Source organism: Telmatherina bonti (genome assembly GCF_933228915.1).
Source record: "Telmatherina bonti genome assembly, chromosome: 5".
Lineage (NCBI taxonomy): Eukaryota > Metazoa > Chordata > Actinopteri > Atheriniformes > Telmatherinidae > Telmatherina > Telmatherina bonti.
Genome location: NC_136623.1, coordinates 20,251,428 through 20,279,239, shown reverse-complemented (window position 1 = coordinate 20,279,239; position 27,812 = coordinate 20,251,428). Strand labels below are relative to the sequence as shown.

At 38.4% G+C, this 27,812-nt stretch overlaps 2 protein-coding genes across 2 annotated transcripts; both read left to right on the top strand.

The window, feature by feature from the left end:
- Nucleotides 1-183: 183 nt before the first annotated feature.
- fam189b (family with sequence similarity 189 member B) lies at nucleotides 184-18,012 on the top strand (the record flags this gene model as incomplete). The annotated part of the gene is made up of 20 exons (XM_079241079.1): nucleotides 184-394; nucleotides 1,036-1,096; nucleotides 1,389-1,449; nucleotides 2,567-2,644; nucleotides 3,473-3,562; nucleotides 3,868-3,933; nucleotides 4,082-4,132; nucleotides 9,966-10,022; nucleotides 10,496-10,603; nucleotides 10,734-10,850; nucleotides 10,990-11,097; nucleotides 11,265-11,425; nucleotides 11,567-11,666; nucleotides 12,360-12,432; nucleotides 13,466-13,754; nucleotides 13,900-14,243; nucleotides 14,325-14,366; nucleotides 16,288-16,463; nucleotides 17,517-17,663; nucleotides 17,758-18,012. The coding sequence occupies exons 1-20, from the start codon at nucleotides 271-273 to the stop codon at nucleotides 18,010-18,012; spliced, it is 2,508 nt and encodes an 835-aa protein (XP_079097205.1). The 5' UTR covers nucleotides 184-270.
- A 202-nt stretch (nucleotides 18,013-18,214) lies between these two features.
- On the top strand, nucleotides 18,215-26,768 carry LOC306756351 (farnesyl pyrophosphate synthase-like; the record flags this gene model as incomplete). The annotated part of the gene is made up of 10 exons (XM_079241078.1): nucleotides 18,215-18,256; nucleotides 21,494-21,610; nucleotides 21,698-21,838; nucleotides 25,001-25,081; nucleotides 25,190-25,316; nucleotides 25,573-25,657; nucleotides 25,770-25,842; nucleotides 25,952-26,029; nucleotides 26,140-26,274; nucleotides 26,568-26,768. 10 exons carry the CDS (start codon nucleotides 18,215-18,217, stop codon nucleotides 26,766-26,768), a joined length of 1,080 nt encoding a protein of 359 aa, XP_079097204.1.
- Between the last annotated feature and the right edge of the window lie 1,044 nt (nucleotides 26,769-27,812).

Below are 27,812 nucleotides of genomic sequence, written 5' to 3'. Positions count from 1 at the left end.
CATAGCGTTGGCGCTCAGGAGCTGATCTGAGATTTACAATTCGACGTTGAATGGAGTTTATTTCTCTGTTTCATCCTAAATCACCGCTGACGCTCTGAGGAGGATCGGAATTTACCGGTGACGAGTTTGTGAGGGGTGAAAAGAGGAAAAGAGGATCCACTCGTTGTAACCACAAGAAAGAAGATTGGATTAAAGAGACAGTTCTTAGTCCCCGTCCCCCCCCTCCTCTCTCCACCCACACTCTGATTTCTGCCTTGAGCTGCCAAAACCATGGCGAAAAAGTATGATTTCCTATATAAAGTGTTGCTTATCGGGGACAGCGGTGTGGGAAAAACATGTCTGATCATACGTTTTGCTGAGGACAATTTCAACACCACTTACATTTCCACCATCGGTACGTTATTGAGGTTTGATGTTTGACTTACAGCCTTCGACATTTCTGCATTAGCCTGGTCCCTATGAAACTTTGGGCATGGCAATGCAGAAGCTTGTTGACATTTCATTCTGTCCCTTCTATTTTTTATGGCAGTAATCTGTGGAAACCGGTTTTCCAGACTCATTTTCATGTCTCGACTGGTCTGAACCCTTTCATTTTCTTCTTTTCCCTCCTTATTTAAATATACTGTCTCTCACGGCTTTATGCCCCCATCTCTCTCCCAGATCTCACTCCTCTCAGGGCTTTCAGAAGGTCCACCCACCCTCATTCCTATCTTTTTTACCATCTCTACATTCCCAGGAGAATGGCTTGCTTCCTGGCATGCATGGTTTTGCGCAGGACAGCCCCTTCTTCTGCCCCTTGTCGTCCGTGTCTGTCAGCTTGTCCATCCATCAAGGGGGGAAAAGGAAAAACTGAAACAATCAGCTGTGCAAGCTGTCTTTTTTAGTTTCTTTGTGGATGGGAGAGCGCTCAAAGTTGACATAACAATGACAAGTTTCCAAATGACCTAGATATTCTGTTTTTTATTTCCTTTCAATGGCATTTAGCTCACTTTTTGTCTCTTCTCAGCCCTTTCCTGTTCTCTTTTTATTTCTCAGGCATCGACTTTAAAGTAAAAACAATTGAAGTGGATGGAAAGAAAGTGAAACTCCAAATCTGGTAAGATGGCATTTTGATGCCTCCATAAAAATGTTTTGTTTTGTAATTTGGAAAAGTAGATAACACCTCCCCCTCTTTTTCTCAAAAAGAAAAATGTATGTTTCCTCTTGTTTACATAATAAACAAGCAGGTATGAGAGTTCTTAGCAAATTCTTCTTCTTGTCTGCCTGACTAGTTTCAGCAATGTCAAATGCGCATTGAATCCATCATTCTACAAGATTTTCCCCATTAGAGACAAAAATAAATAAATACATTTTGTATGTGACTTTGAATATGTATGTAACTTATTTAGGGACACAGCGGGACAAGAGAGGTTCAAAACTATTACAACAGCCTACTACAGAGGAGCTATGGTGAGTACAGGACACACACAGAATAGGGTAAATAACTACTATTTGTCAACTAATAAACAACCAAAATATTAGAAATGTGTAATACATTTTTTTCAATCATGTCGATTTGTGTGTAACTTTGAGGGCTGCAATGTGTAATACGTGGTTTGTGAACTGTAAACAATTTGGTGTGTAAGCTTAGACATTTGTGAATGTGAGCTCAGCACAGAGAAATATCTAGAAATCACGCACAAAATAAATTCACACAGGCACAGATTTTTAAAAATGCAAACTTTATTTACTTACTTTTTAAAAATTTTTTGCCTTCAACCTTCAAAATCCCATAGTTTTGTGTTTAAAAAATACTCCTTTGTATATTAAAGTCAAATATATGTGCACAAATCATTGATATGCACAGATAAAACTGCATTTACTCACACATCAGTTTAAAGGCCTGTTCATGCTCTACACTAAAAACAGACAATGTGTGCGTAACTTGGTCCTTTTATGGAGCCATAGAAGATCCATAGTCTGACCGAGCACACACAGTACTACTACCAGAAACCACGGGGATAATTATGAGTAGTATTGCTGACATATGGCCTGCAAAAGGTACAGAGCAAATGATCTCTAAATTCTGCATTGCCCTCTGATGGATGTATTGCCTCACAACCATACCAACATAATGGACACATGGAAGTAAAAGAACAATGATGTTTGAAGCAGACATACCTAATTACACATGGAAAGGGAGCATAAACAAGCCTTACAAATGCACCAGGGGCTTTCTGGGAGCCTCACAGTTTTGTATGGGCATGGTGTATGTACGTGCTGGCGGAAAGTTGAATCGTGGATTTTCCTGGGATTTTTTACACATTTCAAAGTAGGAAAGAATGTTTTGTGTAGGAGACTACACCATAGATAGATAGATAGATAGATAGATAGATTTGTGTTTGCATTTGAACACAAATATGGAAGTACTCAGTTGCACACTTTACAAAATATATATGATATTGCGCACACACACAAAGATCTTGAGAGATTTAGAGATATGGAGATTTTCTCTCCATAGACATGGTCATTGTCTTTATGTGTGCACGTTTTAACTTTAACTGCTTCTTGTTTCCCCATATTTTAGGGTATCATCCTGGTGTATGACATCACTGACGAGAAGTCCTTTGAAAACATTCAGAACTGGATGAAGAGTATCAAAGAAGTGAGAGCATTTTTATTTAACCTTAATCAATATAGTCAAGGCTTTAAAAAGAGCATGCCTGTCAGTGCCATGTCATCCTGAGCCTTTGTTTGCTTCTAGGGTTATTTACCAAGCAGGGTGTCTGAAAACTACAGCTGGAAGAGTGCAACACTGCTTAAAATGTTGAAAGAATCTTTATTTATTTATAAAATCAATTTGTTCGTGACTTATTGAGTTTCTCACAATTAAAGATTAATCATATTCTTACCCTCTATTTTATATTTCTGCACTTAAATAATTAAAGCTTCAAATTAATTTAAAAGAATAAAAACATTTCCTGTATGATTATGATATCACACATCATAATCACATAAACTACTGTATGTATATGTGATTACATCTGTTACATAGTGATGGTCACTAATCAAATCAGAAAATAATGCTCTTTTTATGTCTTTACCTTTGATTTTTATGAACGCTATTTCTATTTCGAAAATATTTTTACGTGCCGCCTCTCTGCAACGGCTATTAATTGTTACTAATGCTTTTAAATGTCATGTGATGTACAAATAGCAGACTCTGTGAAAAAGATAGTTTCAGTTTGACCTTTGAAATTATTTGTGGCCCAAATGTTTTTGTTTTTTTTCAGATATTAGTTTTGAGAAATATTTAACTTGTCTTAAAGGTTCATTGAATGCATGGAATCATTTACTGTGTGTAAAGTAGCCTTATTTACAACTCTTCTGGCAACAAGTCATTATTCTGGCTGTTCAGGTTTGAGTCGATGTTATGACTGATCGTATGCAGGTAAAATGTTCCAGTCAGTTAACTTCATCCGATTTTTCCCAGAATGCATCTGCTGGGGTCAGTCGAATGCTGCTAGGCAATAAGTGTGACATTGAGACAAAGCGGAAGGTTTCCAAAGTGACAGGAGAAAAGGTGAGATGTTGCAAACAAATGGTAAGCATAGTATCTCTCTATTTTTGCTTTGAAGAGTAGTTTTGAAGCAGAAAGTTTGCTTGAACATCAGCAATTGCTCCGGGAATTATCAGAGCAACAAAAGTCAAAGGTTTCAATGTAAGATGTATTTTGAGATGGATTTCTTTGAAGTTGGTGTCATTTGCAGAAGGAATTGCGAAGGCTTCTCGTGAGCCAGCTTCATATTTACTTTAGATTAGAACCAGGAAATGATTATTGGCCTCATCCTGACCTAGTTTAACCACCCCTGCATCTGTTGTTGACAGCTGGCAAAAGATCATGGCATCAGATTCTTTGAGACCAGTGCAAAGTCCAGTATTAACGTGGAAGAGGTGAGCTGTGACAGAACTACTGTGGCTTTCTACCTCACTGAATTTTAAGGTTGATTTGTTATCATTGTTGTGGTAAACTGTATTCCCTTTTCATTTGCTACAAAGATGGCAAATTTGAACTGTGCTTCTCTTCTTCTGTATCCGGCAGTCTTTTCTGGCTTTGGCACGAGACATACTGTATAAATCCAGCAAGAAGCCAGTAAGTCACAACAAAATAGCCATACCAAATATTTCCAGTTTGAAACAGTTGTTACTATTTGAACAGAAGATTATGTTTGTGATTTCTTTTATCCCCCCATTGTCCTCGTTTTACAGGCCCCGACTAGCCGAGAGGTGAAAATCACCAGCAGTTCAGAGAAAAAGACCTCTAAGTGTGTTCTTCTCTAGATATTTGCCAAGATATCACACAGAAATGGAAAAGCACCTCAGTGTTAGTGTGTAATCTTTTCTGTCTCCATCTGGTGGGCCAAAATGGCGAATGCATCAGGTGCTAAGAATACTGTCTGCTCTCATACTGATACGTTTCTTTGCTATGTTTGGAACAGATCTTCCACTGTGGCCAAATTAATTTATACTTATGCAATCATGTCTGTACTCCAAACATGTTTCTTGTGACATTGACTCTTTTTAATGTCATGAAAATGCTCGGATGGCATTTTAGAAAAACCCACCTCTTCCTTTATACGCACATCTGTTTCCGCACTGCTTGTTTTCTGTCTTATAACTTCATTATCATTTATGTACCAGCATCTTTACTTCATGTCTGTGTTATAGTCTAACATTTTCATTCCATTCTTATATGAGTGCACCAGCAATAGCAATGTGTAGGAGCTCTAGGGCATCAGAGGAGTTTGATGTAAACTCTTTGGACCCACATACATTCGCGATGCACTGGAAGCTCCTCATTGTTCATACTTTTCTTTCTTAGTCTGGCTTCACCAGCAATTGTGTGACGGTTGTATTTGTCCATTTATCCAAAGTGAAGTAGGGTCACAATTCATGGTTCTAGTTTGATAGGCCTATGTTCTGCTGGGCTGTGTCCATGAGATGCAAAATGTATCAGGGTGTATGAATGCATGTTGATTTGATTTAAGTTCGTCCCTTTAAAAAAAAAAAAAAAAAGCTCAGGCTGCATGGTGGTGTGATGGTTAGCACCATTACCTCCCAGCCCGAAGGTCCATGCTTTCAACCACATCAAGGGCCTGGCTGTATGGAGTTTGTATGTTCTCTCTGGCTTCCTCCTTAAGCAAAAGCACATTAGCTTAATTGTCAATTCTGCATTGATCCAAGAGGTGAGTGGTTGTTCGTCTCATTTTCCATTCAGGAAGTAATCCACCCGTTGCCTGATAATAGTTAAGATAACACTAAAACTGTGCATTTACCACCTAATCCTGACCCTCTGCTGGTAGGAGTGCAGTAGATATTGAGAGTGATGTGTTCAAAAGGAAACAGTAAAATCTCATGCAGGATAAGTCTTGTCGTTTAATCCTATTAATTTGATGTCATCTCTGGCATGAAGTTGTTCAGAGTTTCACAAATTGTTTTTAATCCTTGACCATCTTGCTCATAAAAATGTATGGCTAATCAAACTGTAGTGTTACTTTTAAAATACAATTTATAGGTTTGTATTGTGAGTCATTTTGAACTGTTGACCATTAAAGCAACTTTACATGCTGGCATGACATCATATCACAGAGGATAACACTCCAGTCATACTTATGAACCATCACTGTATGAACCAGTGCCATACATATCTTTTCTGTGCCTTGCAGATACAATGTAAAATGTCTTAGACTCGACACGCAACATTAAATTTTCATGTTATGTCTGTCACTTGAAGATGAATAAAAATTCACCAGTTTCTGCTCCAGTCAATCAAATCCCCAGTACCAAATAGTATTGCATTTGAAATATTATTAAAAAAAATGTTTAACATGGAGGCATTTGGGTTTCTCTCTAAAGGTTAAACAAAGTTCAAATGAGATGTCCTTCCACAAGACACTTTGTGGTGAACTCCTCCGGTTTTACTTGATGTAGTAATTGAGACTGTTTAAATAGAAAGTGCAACAGTATGAGGAGTTGATTGATGAGATGAAAGGATTAGTAAAGCAAGTGAATGGACAGGATGTGAGAGCCAGTGAGGTAGTACTGTGCACATACCCCTCACTCTGAAATGATTTAGCAGCTCTAACCTTTTATCTGAAGAGCATTACCACACATTTAGCTACATCTGGCGCGTCAACCTGCTCAGGCAATTTTCCAATTCCAATCCGATTGTAGCTTTTTATCTTCTCCTGACAGTTTCCTTCTTGATTTTTTTTTTTTTTTTTTTTTTTTTTGCGCAAAGACACAGTGTTTCAAGTATTTCCTTAATATTGTGTTATTTTGACATTACTTTATCATGCATAAAACATTGGATGTCGTTTGTAGGCCTGATGCTTGAATAAAAAAAAAACATATTTGCCTTGTAAGTTTGTTTTTTTTTTTTTTTTTTTTTTTTTGGATTAGCTTCTTTATTAATTTTGGTCAGTTTCATATATCAGTACCAAAACTTACTATTTTGCCTCACAAAGCCTGACAATATATAAATGCACGCATTCACAGTTTAGCTCTTGAAATAGATGTGTGACGGGCCGAGCAGTGAAGCACAGTCAGGCAAAGGTTTAAAGTTCAAAAATAGGGTTTTTATTGTGACCCAAAAAAAGTTATTTTAGCATAAACCAAATCAAATCAAACTTTATTTGTATAGCACTTTTCGTGCTTAAAAACAATACAAAGTGCTTTACATTATAAAACAATTTACATCAAAATAGATAAAACACTAACACACATACACATCCCCTTTCATCCATCCACAACCACCCTCACCCATGCCCTATTTGCCCTGTAACAGTTAAAAGAAGATGAATGGCTAGGTGCATTTGCACCAGATGTGCACCAGATAAGGAAACAATATTCTCAGGGAGCCTCTACACAAAGGGCTACCCCCAACCAAGACCACCCAGGCCATCACCATGGGGGCCACCCGGGTCCGGGCAGACAGGACCCACGCCACAACCGTAAGGCTGCAGCGCCAGATCCCAACCCACCAGACAGGGAATGAATAAATCAGGCCTATAAAAGAGGTCAACTTAACAAAACTATAATCAAAGAACTTGTAACAAAAATAACTCAAGCAACAAAATTAAACAAACAGACCTAACAAATGACACACAAGGGGAAGTTAAATAGTAGCTGATCAGCCCAAACAAAAAACAGACAAAAGAGATAACACACAAAAACCTAACTAAATGAACAAAAGAAAACCCTAAATTCCCCTTCCCATTTCTGCTACTGGTCTGGTCCAATTAGCTGACTCCACCCCGTGGCCACCTGCTGGTTCACAGCCAAGGGACTGGAGCTTCTGAAACTCAAAGGAAAAGGAAAACAATCATACCATCACAACATAAACTAAAATGCTCACTTTTTCAGAATAGTTGCGATGCTACATGAAAATATGTCTAACAAAAATAGTGCTTTGTAAATTAAATCCTGATTAAACTAAATAAATCTAAGTGTATGTGTGGTGCATTTTAATATCGCCCATGTGTGGTTGTAAGCACAGCCATCACAAAATGGATGGATGGATGGATTTCAGAATATGATTTCATGCCATTATAGTCATAAGGAGAGCATGTGAGGTTTTGTAACTTAGCAACCAGAAAGAAACATGTTTCTTTTGATGTTTATTTATCATTTCCTCAGTTCTTCATACTATATGCAAATAATGTGTAAAGTCCCACTCAGCATGTAGTCCATGGGTTTTCAGGTGTTTTACGTTGAACATATGGGTTGTCTGGCAGGTTGTTTAAGCAGCACCTGAGGCAGACAGCCAGGTGTTGCTTAAACTGAGTTTTTCCCCAGTCTCCGTTAGATTTAAACTCCGTTAAAGAGAAATAGAGGACTATGGAGGCAGTGTGAGCATAGACAACATGCATGCAGAAAAATATATAAATGGCCTAAAATGTCAAATATCCCACCTTTAATACTATATATCTGGACTTAGACAATAATAATTATAATAATAATAATAATAATAATAATAATAATAATAACAACAACAACAGCTTATTGTATACTTATTCTTGTTACAAGGGACCCCTGCTGCTTGCTTTTAAACTGCTGCTGGTACCGTTTTGCTGCGGCAGCAGGAGCCGGGGCCTGTCGCTAGGCAACCACCCCTCCTTCCCAGCATCAGCACCATGACTGTGTGCGCGCGATCTGCCGCATCTCCGAGTTCCCTTCACGTTCCGCGTGCCTTGTCATCACGCAGGCCAGGTTTTGGCTTGCAAACACATTTCTCTGACAGTGTCAGAGCTCCTCCGAGGAGCAGGGCGAAAGGCGTGGGGACAGCAGAGGGCGGGGCGCGTGAGAAATAACAATGAAAGACAATGCTGGATGGATTTATGCTATCTCGCATGTCCAGACCTAGGTGAACACTGTAAGCTATGTTTTTATGTCCGTGTGAATCCTGGTGGGGGGACAGTGAGGTACACGTCCGGGATGCTCACACACACATACACACACACACACACATACACACACACACACACACACACACACATAGGCCACACAAACACACTGGCTGAACGGGATGCCCGCGTGACTGCAGGGAGGGAAGATGTGGAGAAGGAGGGGGGTGGGTCTAGGTGTTTCTGGACCTAAGCAAAAACCTTAAGGTGGACTTTTTTATTTTTTATCAAAGATTAAAAGAAAAAGACACAAGGAATGATCTTTTCCTACTTGGCTGCTAATTCTGATGCACTTTGTAAATCGATGACAAATCTCCCGTTCCTGTCGAGGTAACTAGTCTTCGCCACCTGCATGAACCAACTGTGATCTTGGGGCTTTGATCTTCACGCTGTCTTTTCTTCTCCGTGACAGGACGAGGAATTAAATAAAGGTCGAAGGAGGGGAACGCTGTACTTCCTGACTGGACGCACGGAATACCCCCCCCCCCCTCCCCCCCCTGCATGTCACTTCTGCAAAGAGCGATAACAACGAGGCATCAGCTGCTGTCTCTGGGATGCTTTAGAAATCGCGGCCTGCTCGGATCTCCGGTTACCGCAATGCCACACGGACGAGAAGAGGGAGACATGGAGGAAAGAAGATGGAGAGAAGGAAGCTACAAAGAGCTAGTGAGCGTAGCAATGATGTGAAGATTTTAAAGAGAAAGTAAGCTTGCTCCATTTTTGTGATTGTGTTTAGTAGAAGTGAGCGGGAGAATGGCACATGCTGTACTCTGTTAGCTTCAGTGGCCTGCGAGCTGCAGGGGTTTAAAAGTGATGCTGCATTGATGCAAGCAATCTTGGTCTAATCGCTGAAACGTCAAATGAGGTGAGTACGGCGGCTGTGACTGTTGTGGCTACTCAATTCTCAACTTTCTGCTGACAAAGTTCTTGGATTCACTAACTGGACTGTAGTTCGCATCTTGGGACATTGCGGAGAAATATCGCCAGTGGAGAGTTTTGCGCATGATTTTAAAAGACTGAATCTCTGGTGTCAGCATTTATGTCCCTCAATCCTCTGCTCCTGCCTGCTCAACTTGTTTTATGAACTCAGAGTAAACGTGAAACTTCTGCTGGCCTCCACACACACACACACACACACACACACACACACACACACACACACACACACACACACACAAACAAACAAGCCAAGCATGCCTTCACCTTCAGATTCCAGCAGCGTGGCTTCAGCCTCTGGGTCTAGAGGTTGGTCAGACAGCCGCAGAGGCATGTCTGGTCGGGGACCTGGAGGAGCACGGCTGCTCCTGTACCTGGGACTATGCCACCTGGGCCTTGGGGCTCTGGTGCTGGCCTTCTCCTTCACCAGCATGGCATTCACCTCCTCTGCCCGCGTGAGGCAGTCTTGCCCTTTCTGGGCTGGCCTCTTTGTAAGTATGATTCTGACAGAAGACATCCAGCTTTATAAAAACACAGGACATCCTAAAGGGGGTGTGTTTCTTGGTTTATGTGCTGTGTTTCCAGGTAGTGGCATCAGGGGTAGTTGGAATAATATCCTGGAGGAGACCTCTGACTCTGGTGGTATGTGCATTATTGCATTTATTCAGTTTTTGATCCACATTAGCTTAAGAACTGTAACTGTAAAGCATTGTGCTTAAAACTTGCCAAGTCAAAGTGCAAATGTGGGTCCTACATTACTCTCTAACCTTATCAGACCTTGTAGTTGGGGGTCATATCTAAGTCTAGTTTTAAAGATTTGCACTTTTCTGTAGAAAAAAAATCCAATATGATATAAACATGGATTGTAAACATTTCCCTATAAATAACTGAACATTATTAATACTTCAAACATAAGCTGGAATTTTGAAGAGTGTATAAATTTTGTCCTACTCGTAAACATACCCTTTTACAGACTTTTTTCTCCTTTCTGATAATCTAATTTTTAAAAAAAAAAAAAAAAAAAAAAAAAGCTCCATCTGTACACCCTAACTTGGATGCAAAACCGTTTTAACACCCTTCTCCAAGTCAAACATTGTATCATTGTCACTCCACAGGTGTCACTGTTCATGTTGCTGTCTGCAGTTTGTGTCATCCTCAGCCTGGCCGGCTCAATGCTTTCCTGCCAGAATGCACAGATGGTCAAGTCTATGCTCAACTGCCAGGTATGTAACCATTGTATTTTGCCATGTGCTGAATGTCCTTTTAGCCAGATGCCAGGAATAGTTGGAAAAATGTTTTAGGAGAGCAGATTACTGCATCCCAGCAATTCACTGTGCATGGAAATGTGTGTAGGTGGAGAGCAGCCTGTGTGTGTGCTGTGCACCCTCTCACCCATGCTCCGTAGAGGAGGAGGATACCCTGGTCCTGTACATGAACACTGACTGCAACTCAGTCAGACATCAGCTGAAGGTACCTACAGTGTGTATTGTCTATTGCAGGAATCCACTTTGAATATAAAGATGTGTTTTTTTCAACGACTGACATGCAAAAAATAAATGAAAAATATGACATGTAAATAAGATTTTTATGGATGCCTTTTTCTCTGCAGGACCTTTTGTTCAGTGCATGTGGGCTCAGCATTCTCTCCACCATCATTTGTACGCTGTCTACTGTGACTTGCAGTATCCACATTTTCTCCCTGGACCTCGTGCACCTGGTGAGCTCAGATGTAGCACTTTACATTAAGTGACTGATTTATTTTAGCAGCAGTGCCAGTTGCCTGCTGTGCTGCATTTCAAGATCAGGACATGCAGTTTTAAGACTTCTCAGAAAGAAACCTTATTTGTTGCGTAACTTTTATGCACCTCCCATGGCTCTCACCAGCTGGCCCCACATCGCTCTCGGTCCGTCAACCCAGAATGCACCACTCCCCAGGATGCATTCCTGACCAATATCATGGATTTTGAGGAGTTTGTTCCACCCATCCCTCCACCCCCCTATTATCCTCCTGAGTACACTTGCAGCTCAGAGACAGATGCCCAGAGGTAATACATTTCACATAAAATGTTTTCACTTGTGTTTTGCCATGCATCCACATAACTGCACTCGAGACAGTTAGAGAATTACTTTAATGTAAGAGGATAACATGTACTGCATGAGTATAATCTGTTTGTATCAATTTCTAGCATCACATATAATGGCTCTATGGAGAGCCCCGTTCCTCTATACCCCACTGACTGCCCCCCTCCTTATGAAGCTGTGATGGGACAAAGAGCCGCTAGCCAGGTGAGTGCATGTGTATAAATATGAGTTTATAGATAATTGGGCACCCCAGTCAACGTTCTCTTACTGAGAATATCTAATTGAGTAAAACATGACCAAAGGGCATAAAGTTAGCAAAGGCAAATCTTTAACATGGAGGTATTACTATGCAGTAGAAAAATACATCAGCTTTTAGCTTTTAATTATTTTATTTTATTTTATTTTATTTTATTTTATTTTATTTTATTTTATTTTATTTTATTTTATTTTATTTTATTTTATTTTATTTTATTTATGTTTGTGTGTCCTTTACTCTTCAGCTTGACTGCTAATGTTCTTGTCCAATATTATTTCTATATTACATTACAAACTAAGGAGATTGCCTTCTGAAAATTGTGGTTATTTTCATATAGCCTTCTTTGTGGTCTTTATTTTTAGTTTGGCAGGAACCTCCTTTGAGGAGCCTTTCAATGCTTATTCTTGAGATGTGGATTATGTGAAGCTTTGAAATCTGCCTCACCTGGATTTAACAATTCCTAAGCATTTACAAAGTAATCAATGTTTAAAACAATAGCAAAAGTTGCATGTACTTTCAAAAGAATCCTTTCTTGACTCATTTAGAAGTCTTGACTGGGTGTTACCAAACTTCTTAAGTTATTGTGCTATGTGTGATTTACCTATTGACCATGCTCATTTTTATTTTTTGTGACTGTCAAGGCAACAGTGTTTGACCCTCATGGCACTGAGCAGTCTGGAGAGAGAGGAACTTCTACAGCCTTTAGTGGAGAAGGTGCAAACACAGTTTATCTTCATTCTTATAAGACCCAATGTGTAGGATGGAGTAACATCTTGTGGCACAACTTACAAGCTGCAATACAACTGAGTGCCCACACTGAAGCATATTAATTGTACTAACAACCTATGCAGGGCATTACTTTTTCATGTAAAGGCTTTCTCAAGTTACTAACATAATAGTCACAAGAAGCATCACCTGATAATGTGGAAAATGTTATCAAAGCTTTCAATAGGTTTTATATTTTTTATTGAGTATTTGAATGCCTTACCTTGATGTTTTGATCCTTCATCCTTTATATGTACTGACTTCCCTCAACCAAGTACTTTGAATGTGTGATGCAGTAGGAAGGTATTAGAGAAAAGAGAGTAGATTATTTAAAATAGATACAAAGAAAGGAGAGAATGAAAAGGCAGATGTATCACGGTTGTACAAGTCAAGTCGTTGGGAGTCAAGTCTCTTGCTCCTCCCTACCTCTGACTTCCTTACACTGTTCATGTCTCTTGTTGACAAACTAGCTCAGTTAAATGAAGTTCTCCCGAGTGAGGCACAACAGTAATTAACACACAGGAAACTTACTTCTCTACATATGACTTCCTAACAACTAACATAGACAGCATTAGGTGTGAGACGGGGGATGGACATGTAACCAAAGAGCTTGAGTTTAAATTTAATCTGGGACAGGTGTTTACAACCTCCTTTTTTAATCTTTATTATGACATCATGTAGTTAGTTTCTGTACTATTTCTTTGCACGTCAAAAGTTAGTTGGAAATATTATGACTACAAAAAAAAATAATAAATGAAAAAGTAAATAAATAAATAAATAACTTCTATTATAAAAGATTTTGCCAAAAATGTTCATTTTGCCATATTGCTCACTCTGGAAACTTTACATGTCAAATAATAATGTTTCATGGTACCCTCTGTTTTAAAACTGACATAGCAGGTTCCTACAAAAATCCTACAATAAGTTAAAGTGCATCTTAACTTTTTCTCTTTATAGTAAAGAAATACATTTCTTTTATTAGTGTCAATGGACAGTGGATCTCTGTTAATGTCAGAGATTGTGGACATCCCAGACGATTCCTCCCCTTCTGAGGACTCCTGTCTAATGGAGGTTGGACTAAGGACCCATGGGGAGAGGAACAACAGGATGTCTAGCGATGGGGGAGATACAGGGGAGTACATCAGCTTCCGTAGTCCTTCATCTCAAACACCAGAGAGTCCCCTGGCAGGAGGACCAAGAGCCAAGCGATTCCTCAGAGGAGAGCGGTCCAACTCCTGCTCATCACCTAGCACAGCTACCACCACATACAGGTGAGAAGAAACAAATGACACCACGTAATACTGTGGGGATGCAATTACTAGTTACCGAACTTTGTTAAGCTTAAGGTGTGATTTTAAATAACAGTATATTCACACATGGAGATACTATTTTGTGCTATCCTGTTTTGTTTCCCAGGTCTCCAGTACTGCGTCGCCAAGCCATGCTAACTAGCAGCTGTTCACAGCTGGAAGCATTAGGAAGTTCAGCTGATCAGCAGCGATCCTCTATCCCTGAGATTCGGGTTCGTCCCTCCACTCCCTTAAACCAAGGAGTTCCAGCCTCATCGGCTCAACCTGCCTCATCTCCCTCAGCTGCTGGTGAGCATGGGAGTGTATCACCTTTTCCTTCCCAGACCCTCTGCCTGCAAAGGACTGGGAGAAGTGAAAAATATAAAGAGAATGTGAGGAGACACAGCGGAAGCTTCCTAAACCTTGTGAGATCACATAGTGAACCAGGCCTCAGTTCTTCAACAGACACAGGTGAGTCTGAGACTATGAAGAATACATCTCTGCATTACATCTCTGTAATGGCTATAACCTGTACCTGTTTGCACTATCCAGTGGACTTCGGCTCTGGAGGAAGCAAAGCATCTCCGGAGACAGGTAAGAGTTGCCATTATGTCTACAGGGCTTATGTTCGCCGTTTTTACTATAGATGTTTTATTATCTAAAGTGTAAAAATATTCTTGATTTAAATATGACCCCAGACTAAAGCTTATTGGTTGTCAAGGTGCTGCTTTCTAATTTCTCTTTCCCTTAGTTGAGGAAATTGTTTATCAAGTCAGAATAACCACAAATCAGACAGAATGTTATGACACCTTGTACAAGTGAAAACAATTACACAATCTCTTACAAAATATGAGCGAGGTTTTGCTGCGGCAGAGCTCGGTGGGGTATTTAAGTATGAGCAAGCAGGACCAGTTTTTAAAGGAAAGTCACAAAGCAGAAGAATCATTCACTCACACCTAGTCTGTTGATGGTTGTCTTCCTGTTTGGTTAGTTTATCATCTTTGTTTGCTAGAGTCCAACTGTCCTGAGGCTCAGGTGAGGTTAACCTACAGCTCTTGTTTCACAAACACTTCTGCATTCAGTACTTTTCTACTGGGTACAAGCTACTTTTAAAGGATTATACAAGCATTAAAATGCATACATTGTGAATATATGAAAACTTCTTTTACACCATTAAAAGTGAGATTGTGTAGTTAAACCCCCAAATAAAAACACACCAGTAGTGTTTTGAAGAGATATCTTAGCATATTCCAGCTAATTATTTGTATGAACTAAACTCTCTTAGATTCAAGCATCAGATGACAACTATAAATTTGTTCCTGTGAAATGTATTTTGATGTGAAACTATTTTATGACACCTCCTTAACGATAAATTAGGTTCTACAGAAGAATGATGCATCACCAACTTGATATTTTCCTAAAGATTTTACTGGCCCAACCTTATTTATGGGTGTTGCCATTCTTGTGCAACCAAAAGTTTTTAACTGCAAAATAAGCAATAAAATAATCACATCCGAAACTATCTGCCACAGTTACACGACTGGATTTTCCAGCTATTGTCACATCACATGAAACATTCAGTGTGATTTAAATTGGCCTAATTAGTTTATTCATTCATTCATCATCACAACCGCTTCGTCCAATTAAGGGTCGCGGGGAAGCGAGAGCCTATCCGAGCCGTCTTAGGGCAAAAGGCAGGGTACACCGTGGACAGCTCGCCAGTCTATCGCAGGGCACCTAATTAGTTATAGCTGATTATTGATAATCATATTACACAAAACAAAAGCACTTATCATACCATACAGCACTTTAGGAAATTTAGCACCTCTCAAGAATTAATGCATGAATTGAAGATGGAACTGATTAATGCGCATTATGACAAGATATAGCACTTCAGCGCTTCTTGCTCACTTTCTGCTGTTTGTTTATGTGCATGTATTTGTGTAAATAATGACTAAGCTCCCATATAAAGTTAGATATTTAACAATTCTTAACAGATTTTTTTAACACCCACACTGTTGACATGAAGCTCAGCCAGAGAAGAGATGTCATGTTTTTTTCTTTTATCTTTCTCTTCTTTGATGCGATCTTGTTAGTATTGCACATTCTGATCTGTATGGTGTTCACATATCCGAAAAGATAAACAGCAACTTTTAGAGTTTTACTTATACAAAACAGACATTATGAACGCATTCATCCTTGTAGTTTTTTTTTTAACTTAATTTTATTAAATAAATCTGAGTCACATTGTGACAGAATGAAAAAACATGAAGCATTTTAATGGGCAATACTTCCCTTGGGCATCTTGTATTGCTGACAGTTTATGCCATGGAAGCAGGTTAGTTTGATATTTGAGTTGTCCTTAAATTTATTTTGTTTCTATCTGATGATTTTAAAAAAAATTTAAATTGCAAACACTAACAATTTTTTTCTAGTTCTTTGCTACTCGGCCCATCTGCCAGCTTTATAATCTGACAAATGTGTGGTCTAATGTTTGTCACTTTTTCAATCAAAGGTCCGTCTTCTGAGGCGTGTTTGTTGCCCCGCACTTCTGTGCCTCCTGTTGCAGCTCTCCCCAGTAAAGGCAATATGAAGTCAGCGTCGACAGGGGTGCAGGTGCCCTCCAAACCTGCACCCACCTCACCAATACGTTTACCTAAAGACTGCCACCGTTCTCTTGGAGACCTTAAAGTAAGTCAGATATTGTTAATGGTAGATACAGAAGCATTAAACACAACAGATTCATATCCAGTCAAATGAAGAATAAAGTACATCCTATTAAAGTTTTACTCTGCCATTACATGAGAAAAAACAATCATCTGGTCCTTACCAGATTTTATAATTAGATTAACACAATTTAAAATGAACATAAACTGGATTATTTAGGCATGACATGTCATGTAATTATGTAATTATTAATTTAACTAAAGCTGACCCAAAACACAGATGTGGACAAACTAAATACATCCTTTCTGATGGCAAAGTAATTATGAAGGTAATTACCAGCAAAGTTCTGCAAACAAACAGCGGTATACTAATTGACCATCAGCGATTGTGAGCGCCTCTAAAAAAGGTGGAGTTTTGGCAGTTTGTTGGTCTGCATAATTTAAGTGTGTCAACACAATGCCATGGAGGAAAGACATTAGCAATAATTCTGGAAAAGCAATAATTTCTGCCTATCAGTCTGAGAAGAATTAGAATAATACTTACAAACAATTTGGATTCCATCATTCTGCAGCAAGACAGACGAGTAGCAAACACTCAAGACGGTTGCCAATCTTCTAAGAAGTGGATGTCCCAGCAAGTTCACCCTAAAGTCAGATCACACAGTGCTCAGAGAAACTCCAAAAGACCCAAGAACAAAATCTTAGTTGGGATTTGACAAGTTGTAATTGAACAAACTCTCTGGAACCAAGATTTTTAGACAAATGGGACCACAGTGGAGATGTTTGGCTATAATGCACAATATCTTACACCAGCATCAAGCATGGTGATGATGGAGTGATGACTGACTTGTTTTTGAGAAACAGGATCTGAGTACCTTGCAGTTTGCAAGCCAACTCTAAATTCCTCTGTATACTAAAGTGTTCTAGGGTGAAATATAAAGTCATCTGTCCAGCACCTTAAGCTTGAATGAAATTGCATCACGCAACGAGACAATGAGCTCAAGCACAGCAGCAAATCTACAGAATTGTTGTTGTTGTGCAGCTTCATCTCCTGATAGTATTATTTTATTCCCTTCAGGTTACCCGAGTTCTGGTGGCTCGCTTCCTGCAGCGCTCCAAGCGTAATCTGTCACCCTCCTCCGAGCATGCTGGGATCACAGGACAGGGGTCTAAAAGAAGGAGTGGAGCTGAGAGTGCTGCCACTAACCACTTTCCCCTGGAACAAGTATGATCATCACCTGTAACTCATCTCGGTCTCCAGGCCACTTCATTTAGCGTCCCTTTTCACAGCCTAATTTTTCTTTTAAAATTATCTTCAGGTCTTGCGGCCCCCTTGGAGTACCACCCGAGGACACCCCACCCATCATTCCCATCGTCCTCACCACCGTGGACATCATCACTCCCACAGTGACAGTCGACACAACCGGCACCACAGCAGCCGGGCGCCAGAAGGGATTCACCTGCGCAGTTGTGGAGATTTAAGCTTCTCCTCATCTGCATCATTACGCAGATTAGTGACGCCTCATCCACCGCATGGGTCATCAGGGGCTCTCTATTCAGAGTCTGCACTGTGATGAGAAGAAGGTGGTGAAGGACAGATGGAGGAAGAAAGAAGGAAGTGCCACACATGGTGCCGGTGTTGTGTCAAAAGCTCAAATGAACGCACTTAAAAAATGTGATTTTAAACGTCTTCCTCTGTTTTCTGTTTGTCAACACCATTCCCTGAAGCCAGCTGAACAAATATGCTTATTTATTGGTGCTCAGCATTGTATGACCATGAGCCTGGAGCTGCTGATTTCACAAACAATCCGTGCAATGGCAAGAAGATGCACATTTCTGGCACATATGGTTCCTCTTCAACCAGAAAACACGCTGGATTCTTTGAAACCAACCTACCAAAAGCATCTTGGTTTCCTCCCCATTTCAAAAAAGCTCAAAACTGGAGAAAGAACTCATGCAGCATTCATTCAGCAACCCCTTACATGAGCATTCAGTCTATTATAAAATCATGGACCTCTAAAAGCTTATGGCTTTTTTTTTTTTGCATCACCAGATCATTTATGTGAAGTGAATCATGGACATTCTTACGTTGTCTTCCATTCGTATGAAGAAATGCACCAATAAACATATAATCAACTGAGTACAGTGTAAGATAATCTGATGAGGTTGTACATAAGGACAGATGATGCCATGTACAAACCTCTTGATAAGTTGTATTTCTCTTTTTTAACTGAGTCGTACTTTATTTTTCACCCACACAACGGTTGTCACAAAAACAAGGCAGTAGACAGACATCGTTGCACACCACAGACACATGTTCAGTCTTTAAAATGTACCCTGGGTGGATGTGGTGGTTTCATTTCCATGTGTGCATGTTTTGCTACAGCTGTGATACAGCAGGAACCTTGTGCATCCAATCCTATCTGTGTAACTAAGTAACAAGTGCTCAGAATGTCTTTATCTGCATGTTTGCTTCTTTCTTTTCTCCTCTTATACCCAAGACCTATGATAGTAGCCAGTTTGAATTGTATTTGATTTAGTAGATAGCTGAGTGGCAAAGGTCAAGGACAAAGATTCCTAATTACTGTAGAGATGTTTGAGATGTTGGCTAAGCAGCCTGGTCCTTGTAAGATAAAGAGGTGTAAACTACTGTGTGACTGTCATGAGTCTAGCAGTAAATGTACAGGTAAATTTATCATTTGGTCAGACTTCAAACTGTGTGCTGGCACATGTCCGTTTGGACTTGCAGTAATTGTTGAAGCATGATTAAAGGGAATATAAATAAAACAGACTTCCAGAAGCTGTCTTGACACAGAACAGATGGTTGGTCTGGCAGCTCTGGACAATGTTTTGAAGTGTATTTGTAGTGTATAAACTTTTTTTTTTTTTTTTTCTTTGAAGGGTTCTGGTGTGCTCACTAACTTTAAAGATTTACACACATACACACGCATACTTGTCCACTCCCTTATGAAAGGCACTGAGCTGTATTTCTACCTCCTGTCTTGCATAAAATATTATTTCTTTGAATAAAGTGTATCTGTATTGCGGGCTTAACAGGATACCTTGGAACCTGAATAATATGTATTCTAAATATGACACTTATTCCAGATACTAAATAAATTATAAACATTAAAAATTCAAAATTCTTCCAGTTGTGTAACTGTTACAAAAGACAAAATCATACCACTCTGAAATGTATTACTTCTTTTTTGCACTTCTCCATTTGAAACCCCACCTCCTCTCAGATCCTATTGGTTAAACCTAGGCGTGCTCTTGTGCTGAACTAACGGACCAATGAAAACGCTTAATGGCAAATGAGCAAATTCTTAGAGATATTAAAGGCAGATTCTGTGTCACAGAACAGTAGCAGGACTGAATCTGGTTTTGGGGGAAAACTGCAGCAGGAAACAGAAGAAAGGTGGCGTTAGAGGACTGTTTCACTATGGTATGTAGAAACATGCAGCATAAAAAACTTAAAAACAGCTTAGTTTGTTGAATTTTGTTAAGTTATTAGACTACATACTCTAGATGGCAAAACAATGTGTAACATAAACATGAAGGTCAACGTCTCAAAAGATTAAAGCTTGTTTTTCTACAACTCATTTCAATAAGTGACTAATTGTATGAGTGCATTTTGTAAGCTGCTTAAAAATGTATTTAGCATTGTTTAAATCAACATTGATTCTCTGAGTACATTCATACTTTTATTTTTTTAAAAGCTAATAGAATTAATGCTTTGAGAAATAAATCCAACAAAGAAAATAAAGCAAATAAAGTTTAAAAGTATTGAATTCAATAACAATAAATAAATGTTTCTGTTTATAAAATGGAATTAAATTTTTGCCAGGTAAAAAAGTTATTTCTGGGAAATTTTAATACCAAGTTATATATTTATTTAAATTTGTAAAAAAAAATAATATTTACTTACAACATTTTCTTTTATTTATTCCATTAAAATGCATCACAATGTTCATATGGTGGGAATCATTTGATCACAGATCTATCAATACGATGAGAGTATTATACAAAGTCAGTGACTGACCAGAGATCAGTCAGTAAAAATGACTAATTGATTGTTTCAATATATCACAGTCACAAATCCATGAAGTGTTGCTCTATATTTTGCATATCAGGAATATATTGCTGTCACTCATAATTCCTGGACAGTGGAAAGGTGGTAATGTGGCATGAAATGTATATCTTGTTCAATAATACGTAAGGTCAGTGCTGCTGCTTACTATATTAACTCTATATAATCATATATTCATAATTATTTATTTAAACATTTATTTTAAAGGTATATCTATTTACCTTATTGGGATATTTATTCTTAAGGGCTTATTTAATTATTCAGTAGTTATTGAAATTGAATTCCATACTTCTCAAGGTTGAATCAGTCAGTTTGAAGGATGCTTCACTGTGTTGTGATTGGTTATTTCATTAAAAAAAAAAAAAAACCTCGATTCGAGTTCACACACATTATCATAACTGTCCTCTGCTCTGATGGTGCATTTGGTCACAGCTGGGAAATTCAATTTACTGACTTCACCAGGAAAGCAGCCTGATACGTTTATGTAAAGTCTTTCAATTGTTATTTACTGTTTATTAGATTCATTGTGACAAATCTTTACATTTGTATTTCTGTGTATTTGGTGTCTTTAAAGGATCCTTCTTTTTTCATTTTTAAATGTCATCTATGGTGCAAATTTGCTGATTTATTGCTGATTGATTTGCTGATTTGTTGACTTTATGCAAATCCTTCTAGTTTTCCAACATGCAAACAGAACTGAATCAGCGTAATTGTGACAAAGATTCCTGCTCAGTGTTGACTTCCAAGCACATGGAAAGAGAGTTATTTATTTATGTTTTGTTTGTTTTTCTGGGTTATTGTCTAGCCTGTAGAATTTTTATTGTGGAAACTTCCAAAGGACCACACTGAACAAATATTACCTTCTTGTTTTGTCTTCACGCTGGCAAAAGTATTTATTTATTTATTTATTTACATCTTTCACCGTGTAGTCGTACTGATCTACACATTCTGTCTCCTGTGAAAAGGCGTTGCAGTCAGATTGTCAGCTGTTTGAGGCCACGTTTGAGAAGCTGGTGACAGAGCTGACAGAAAAAGACCTCACAGATCCTGCACTGGCTGATGCCTCAATCAGGCTGAGAGAGGTACGTTTAAGTATTTTCATCTCTTAATTAGTTAATATGATTTGCAAAATAATTCAATGTTGTTTATATGTGAATGTTTTTCCTCAGATCATGGTTTACAATGTTGCAAGAGGCAAGAAGAACCGGGGACTGTCTGTGATTGGCTCACTACGTGAACTTCTCCCACCCTCTCAGCTTAGTCAGGAAATAGTGCAGAAGGCTCTGGTGGTCGGCTGGTGCATTGAAATGGTGAGTATTTATGTCATGTTAACATTTTGTTTAGTTATATGCACTCTGGGCAATGATTTACTTCACAGAGTCCAATAACTGGAGTTTTTAATGCATAAGTTTATTGTCTTTGACAATGACAAGGCTAACTGGCAAGGAACTTGGCAAATAATGAATAATTATACAAATATAAGAAAATTCAGGGGTGGATTCTCGACATTGATTGAAGAATATACATATATATAAGTTTGTATTCTCTACATGTCACAGCAGTTTCTTTTCACCATGTCATGCACTGGAAATTACACACACTGCAGTTTGTCATTCATTAGAGGACATGAAAGTCTCCAATCCACAACACATGCAGGTCTTCTGTGTCCCCTTTAACAATATACCATCTCAATAAGATACGTGCAGAAAACATCATGAAAAAAACTCAAGTACACATTTTAACAAGTGCTGCACATATTTACCTTTTCAGCAGAAATCAGTCTCAAAACACCACAAAATGGTTTGTTAAATTAGGATCTTCAATGCATTTCCAGCTAGGTCTGACATCAAACAGGAAGCAGGGCCAGAAAGCGTCTGGTAAAGTGATTGCAGAAAAGGTATTAACACCCATAATATTGCCATTTACAACATAGCACACTTTTACATATAAGGTAGTAAATAAAACAATACAAATGAGCAGAAGATAAACCACAAACTTTACAGAACACAATAAATGATGCTTAAACATCTGTAAATACTCAAAAAGGGCTTCCTATACCTAAGGGAGAGATGATACTAACAATATATCAACTAGCTCCATTTATTTAAATATTTGTAACTGTTGTTTTATATCAGACATTAAAGTTTAAAGAGTTGAACTCGCTGTTCCAAAATCCATGTAAAAATTCAACCTTACTCTGGGATTCAAGTTCTTTCATAAAAATCAGGTGAGTGTTTCCATACAATTCCTTTGGTTTTGTAATATTCAGTAGTGTGCAAAAGCCTTCTGAATCCATTGTAAATCATTGTTTTTTAGTAACATTTGCAAAAATCTACAGGGCAAAGTAATAGTTATAAGTTAACAAGATGTTTTAAAACATGCTGATAGATTTATTCCACACACTTGGAAATGTGCACATTGTTCACATGGTCAGGAAGAACTACAATGCAGATGAAATTCTATTCAATTCAATTCAATTCAACTTTATTTATATAGCGTCAAATCACGGCAATGCCATCTCAAGACACTTTACAGACAGAGGGGAAAACATAATGAAGGCCAATTCATAATAGCCTATATAAGGAAACCAACAGATTGAGTTGAGTCCAACTCAATCTCCCATCCTGAGCAAGCACACTGGCAACAGTGGGAAGGGAAAAACTCCCTTTTAACAGGAAGGAAACCTCCGGCAGAACCCGGCTCAGGACAGGCAGCCATCTGCCTCTGCTGTGTGGGGGGAAGATGAAATGTTATCCCCTTTTCTTCATCCTACCTGTTTTTCGTAACAGAACTAAAAGAGTTATGTATTTTAATGAAATGTTACCTTTCCTTATTTCCTACCTATGTTACTTAGGAGCAAAAGTTTCAAATAATTACCAAAACATTACAGAGATCTCTGTGACAAATAGCTCAGGCATTAGATTTCTGATTTCAGATTTGCAACACTGTCGTTTCTGTTATGACAAGCTGCTCATGACAGATTGCTTTGTCTGGTCCTCTGTTCCAGGCACTATCTAAAGCCTGTGTTTGTTGCAGTACAAAATGTACCCAGAAAGTCTCGACAATAACAGATGTCACAGTGTTTTTTTGTTTCAGAAGGTCAAAGATTGAGGTGAGAGGCTGAAGTTACCATGGCAGCTGGACTGACTAAAGACATGATAGTTGCAGAGTTGGCTGAGTTTCTTCAAGTATAGCAACTTGCTGAAGCATATCAGCAGCATAGGCCAGGCTGAGGAAATGCCAATTTGAGAAACCTGTACCTATACTTAGGACACAAGAGTCTATGTGGTAAAGAAAAAAAGGATATACTTGAGATTAAAAATAAACTAAATAGTGTCAATTACAAAAACTTTGCAACCATCCTAGTTTACAGAACTATGATGGGAATACTTAATGGAGCACTTTCTCTCATTACGTTTGGTATGTTCACAGAATAAATGTCTTTATCTTAGTTCAAATTTGAGTTTTATTTTGTTTACTTACACCAACTAATACCTGCATATTTTTCTAAATACATTTTTTTAGACTTCAATAGAATTTCTTACAGATTTCTAAAGTGCTTTTAATACAATTAAACTTGTTATGTTATGTGAGAACCTCCATAAATTCCAGGTGTAGATCTCCCCAACCACCTGGATTTATGATTACCTAATAAACAAACCATAATTTGTGAGACTAAAAGGTTGTGTGTGGTGGTGTTCTGCAGCCCATGAGAACCAAAAGGGGCTGTACTCTAACCATTTCTCTTCCCAATGGACACCACAGACTTCCAAGACAACTCTGAGTCCTATCATCTGGAAAAATACTATGATGACTCTGGAAATGTGGGGAGTATCAGTGATGGAGAAAAGCTGAATACAAAGAACTGGTCAGTCTGTTTGTGAGATAACTATCACCTCATCTTGAATGCAAACAAAACACTTGAGACAATTGTTGACTTCAGAAGCAACAACAGTAAACAAAACAATGTCAACATCCTGAGAGAAGAGGCTGAGGTGATGGAGGAATAAAAGTTCAGTGTGTTGTCTAGCTGAACTCTGAAGTACTTGCATTGTAGAAGCATCTACAAGGACAGAGCAGACTGTACTGTATAAGGAAGCTAAGTTTGTTTGACATCTGCACCAAAATGTTGCAAATCTTCTGTAAGTCTGTTGTGGAAAGTCAAATCAGCCTAGCAGCCATCTGTTGGGCCTGTAACATCAGAGTCAGAGACTGCAAGAGACTGAACCATCTGATCAAGGAGGTTGATCCTGCATTGGGAATAACTCTGGAGCTACTTGTACAGGAAAGAATTTTGAGCTATACCTCTGAAAGACTATACCTCTGTTTTGCCACACAATATCAGCATAATAAGGTTTCAGTGTAACTTCATCTCACAAGCACAGACTCTGGCACAGAATCTGGCTGTTGTCATTATACTTTCCAGGGGGTGTTACATTTCTTATTTTAAGCATTACCTCTGCTATTTGCAGGTTCAGGGATTTTTCCTCATGGCAGATGACATTATGGATGACTCTGTGACTCGGAGAGGACAGCCATGTTGGTACAAAAAGGTGCAATTTGATGGAAAAAGAAAAAAAATGGTTGGGAATTTAATTTGGTTTTGATGTATGTTTTATGTAAAAATATATCTGGATTGTTGTTGGTGTTTATTTTCAAAGGATGGAATAGGTCTGGATGCCATCAATGATACACTTCTCTTGGAAGCATCACTCTACAGATTACTTTGTAGACACTGCAGGGATCAGCCCTATTACGTCCACTTGCTTGAGCTTTTTAATGAGGCAAGTCCTGATGTGCTGAAAATTATGAATGAAAATCTCCACACCTGTCACAAAACGTTATGTGTGTGTTTTTCATTTATGTTACTGTCCATATCACTGTGTGTATAATGTAAACCATCAAACAACACTTAATGAGTAAATCTGACTGGTCCAAAATCTGATGTAAATTGTATATGAAGGGTTTTAATCATTTTAGTTTGGTTGTTTTTTTGTTTTTGTTCTGTTTTTTTTTGTTTTGTTTTGATGTTTTTTTCAGACAGTTTTCCAGACAGAGCTCGGACAGACTCTGGACCTCCTGACAGCTACACCTGGCCATGTTGACCTCAACAAATTCACCATGGAAAGGTTAAAAAAATAATTGGTGTTGGAAATTAAGAAATGTAAAGACAGAAAACCTGCAGTTTTTCTTAATGTAGCCAACTTTCATTACAAATAGCAATCTTTTCTCGTTGCCCAGGTATAAAGCCATTGTGAAATACAAGACAGCCTTTTATTCTTTTTATTTGCCAGTGGGGGCTGCTATGTACATGGTGAGTGTTTTTACACTTTCGTCAATGAGAGAATGTTTGCAAAAGAGTCAGATAAGGTATGCTGTAATGTGACACTGTATTTCATATCAGTTTGCCCTTCTTGTTGCAGGCAGGAATCTATAGTAAAGAGGAACACAATAATGCCAAACACATCTTACTTGAGTTGGGCGAGTTCTTCCAAATACAGGTCATTTTGCACATTATCATTTTTTATATTATTCCAACTTTACTAACATATTGAATAAAGCACAGCTGACTCCAGTCATAATAAAAATCCAATCTACTTTTTCAATGAAGGATGACTACCTAGACTGCTACGGGGACCCAGCAGTGACTGGAAAGATTGGTACAGATATCCAGGATAACAAATGCAGCTGGCTGGTAGTCAAAGCTCTGGAAATCATGACTCCTAAGCAGAAATCAGAGTTACAGGTAAAATGGTCTTTCTATAATAAATATGTGTTGAAATTATGAGTCCAACATATGGACCAGGGATCAATTGCTAAATTGGATTAATATTAGGCTGTTGCCTGCGCATAGATGAAGCACTGATGAAATCAGATTGCAGGATGCATGATAAAACCAATTGTTAACAACATTCCTAATGGGTAATTTGTTAGATTGTTCATTCATTTTTTTATATTTAATTCCATTTTTGGAAATTACATAACTATAAAACTTACTAGTAGTACATATTGTAATTTTATTTTCACGTTTCTTCTCAGGCATGTTATGGTCACAGTGATGAAGCCAGTGTGTCAAAGGTGAAGGCACTGTACTACATGCTGCAAATGCCATCACTTTACCACAGATATGAAGAGGAGAGCTATGAGCGACTGCAGAAACTCATTGCTTGTCATGCTGGAAACCTTCCTCAGTCAATCTTTCTCAATTTTGCTAAGAAGATCTACAAAAGGAAGAAGTGAGAAAATAAGGGTTAAGACATTAGGAGCTTGAGTTGTAAAAATCAAGTTATAAATAGCTCTAAACACCATTTGATAGCTGACAATATCCATGATGGACAATGTAAAGTGAGTTTATGGGCTTTTAGAGATTGAATAGCTAGATTAGATTTTAAACCAAGAAATGTATCAATGGATTAAACAGGTGCCCTGCAGACTCACAAAGAGCATAGCTCAATGAAATGTTGTAGGCAAGGTCCGTCATATTATGACAGCATCTTTTGTTTAGTTTGATCTGTTTGTCTGATTGTTTTTATTTGTGCAATGTTAGAAAATGCCTTCACAGATATCCTGTTTAAACTGGCATCAGAATCTTTGTTGCATGTCATCTCCTTGAAACAAAAGGGGAGAAATACTATCAGAAAGAAAATACTTCTGTTATTTTTATCAGAAAGTTTGGATATTTTAAAGCAATTTCAAAGCTAATTATTATTATTATCATTTCAACACTACTTACAAACTAATGAAGATTCAAATCCAAAGGGAGACATTCAAATCTGTTTCCTTGTTAATGTGATTTTCTACCATTGTAACCATGCAATGATTTAATTATTTAATGCTTAATTACATTGGAGAAAACAATGTCTCTCACTGACTTCTTTCACGTTTGATTGATAATCTGCTCAGATTCCTTAATGTTGTAATTTTTCCATCCATTTCTAGCAGTTGCAAGGCAAGGGGCTGGGTACACCCTAGATAGGTCGCCAGTCCCTTGTCAGGTCAACTTACAGAGAACATGCTCATATTCAATCCGAGGGAAAATTTAGAGTGACCAATTAATCTAACATCTCTGGATTGTGGGCGAAAACCAGAGTACTCAGAGAGCCCCACACGTACATCGGAAGAACAGACTTCACACAGAAAGGCCCCTGTTCATACACATAATCACTTGATTGGAGAGATCATGAGATGAAGAGCCTTCATTGTCTTCCGCTGATTAAAAAAGAAAAAACTCATTAAACACATTAACTCAGTTTTGTAAGGTGAACTCTTGAATCCTGCTTTGAT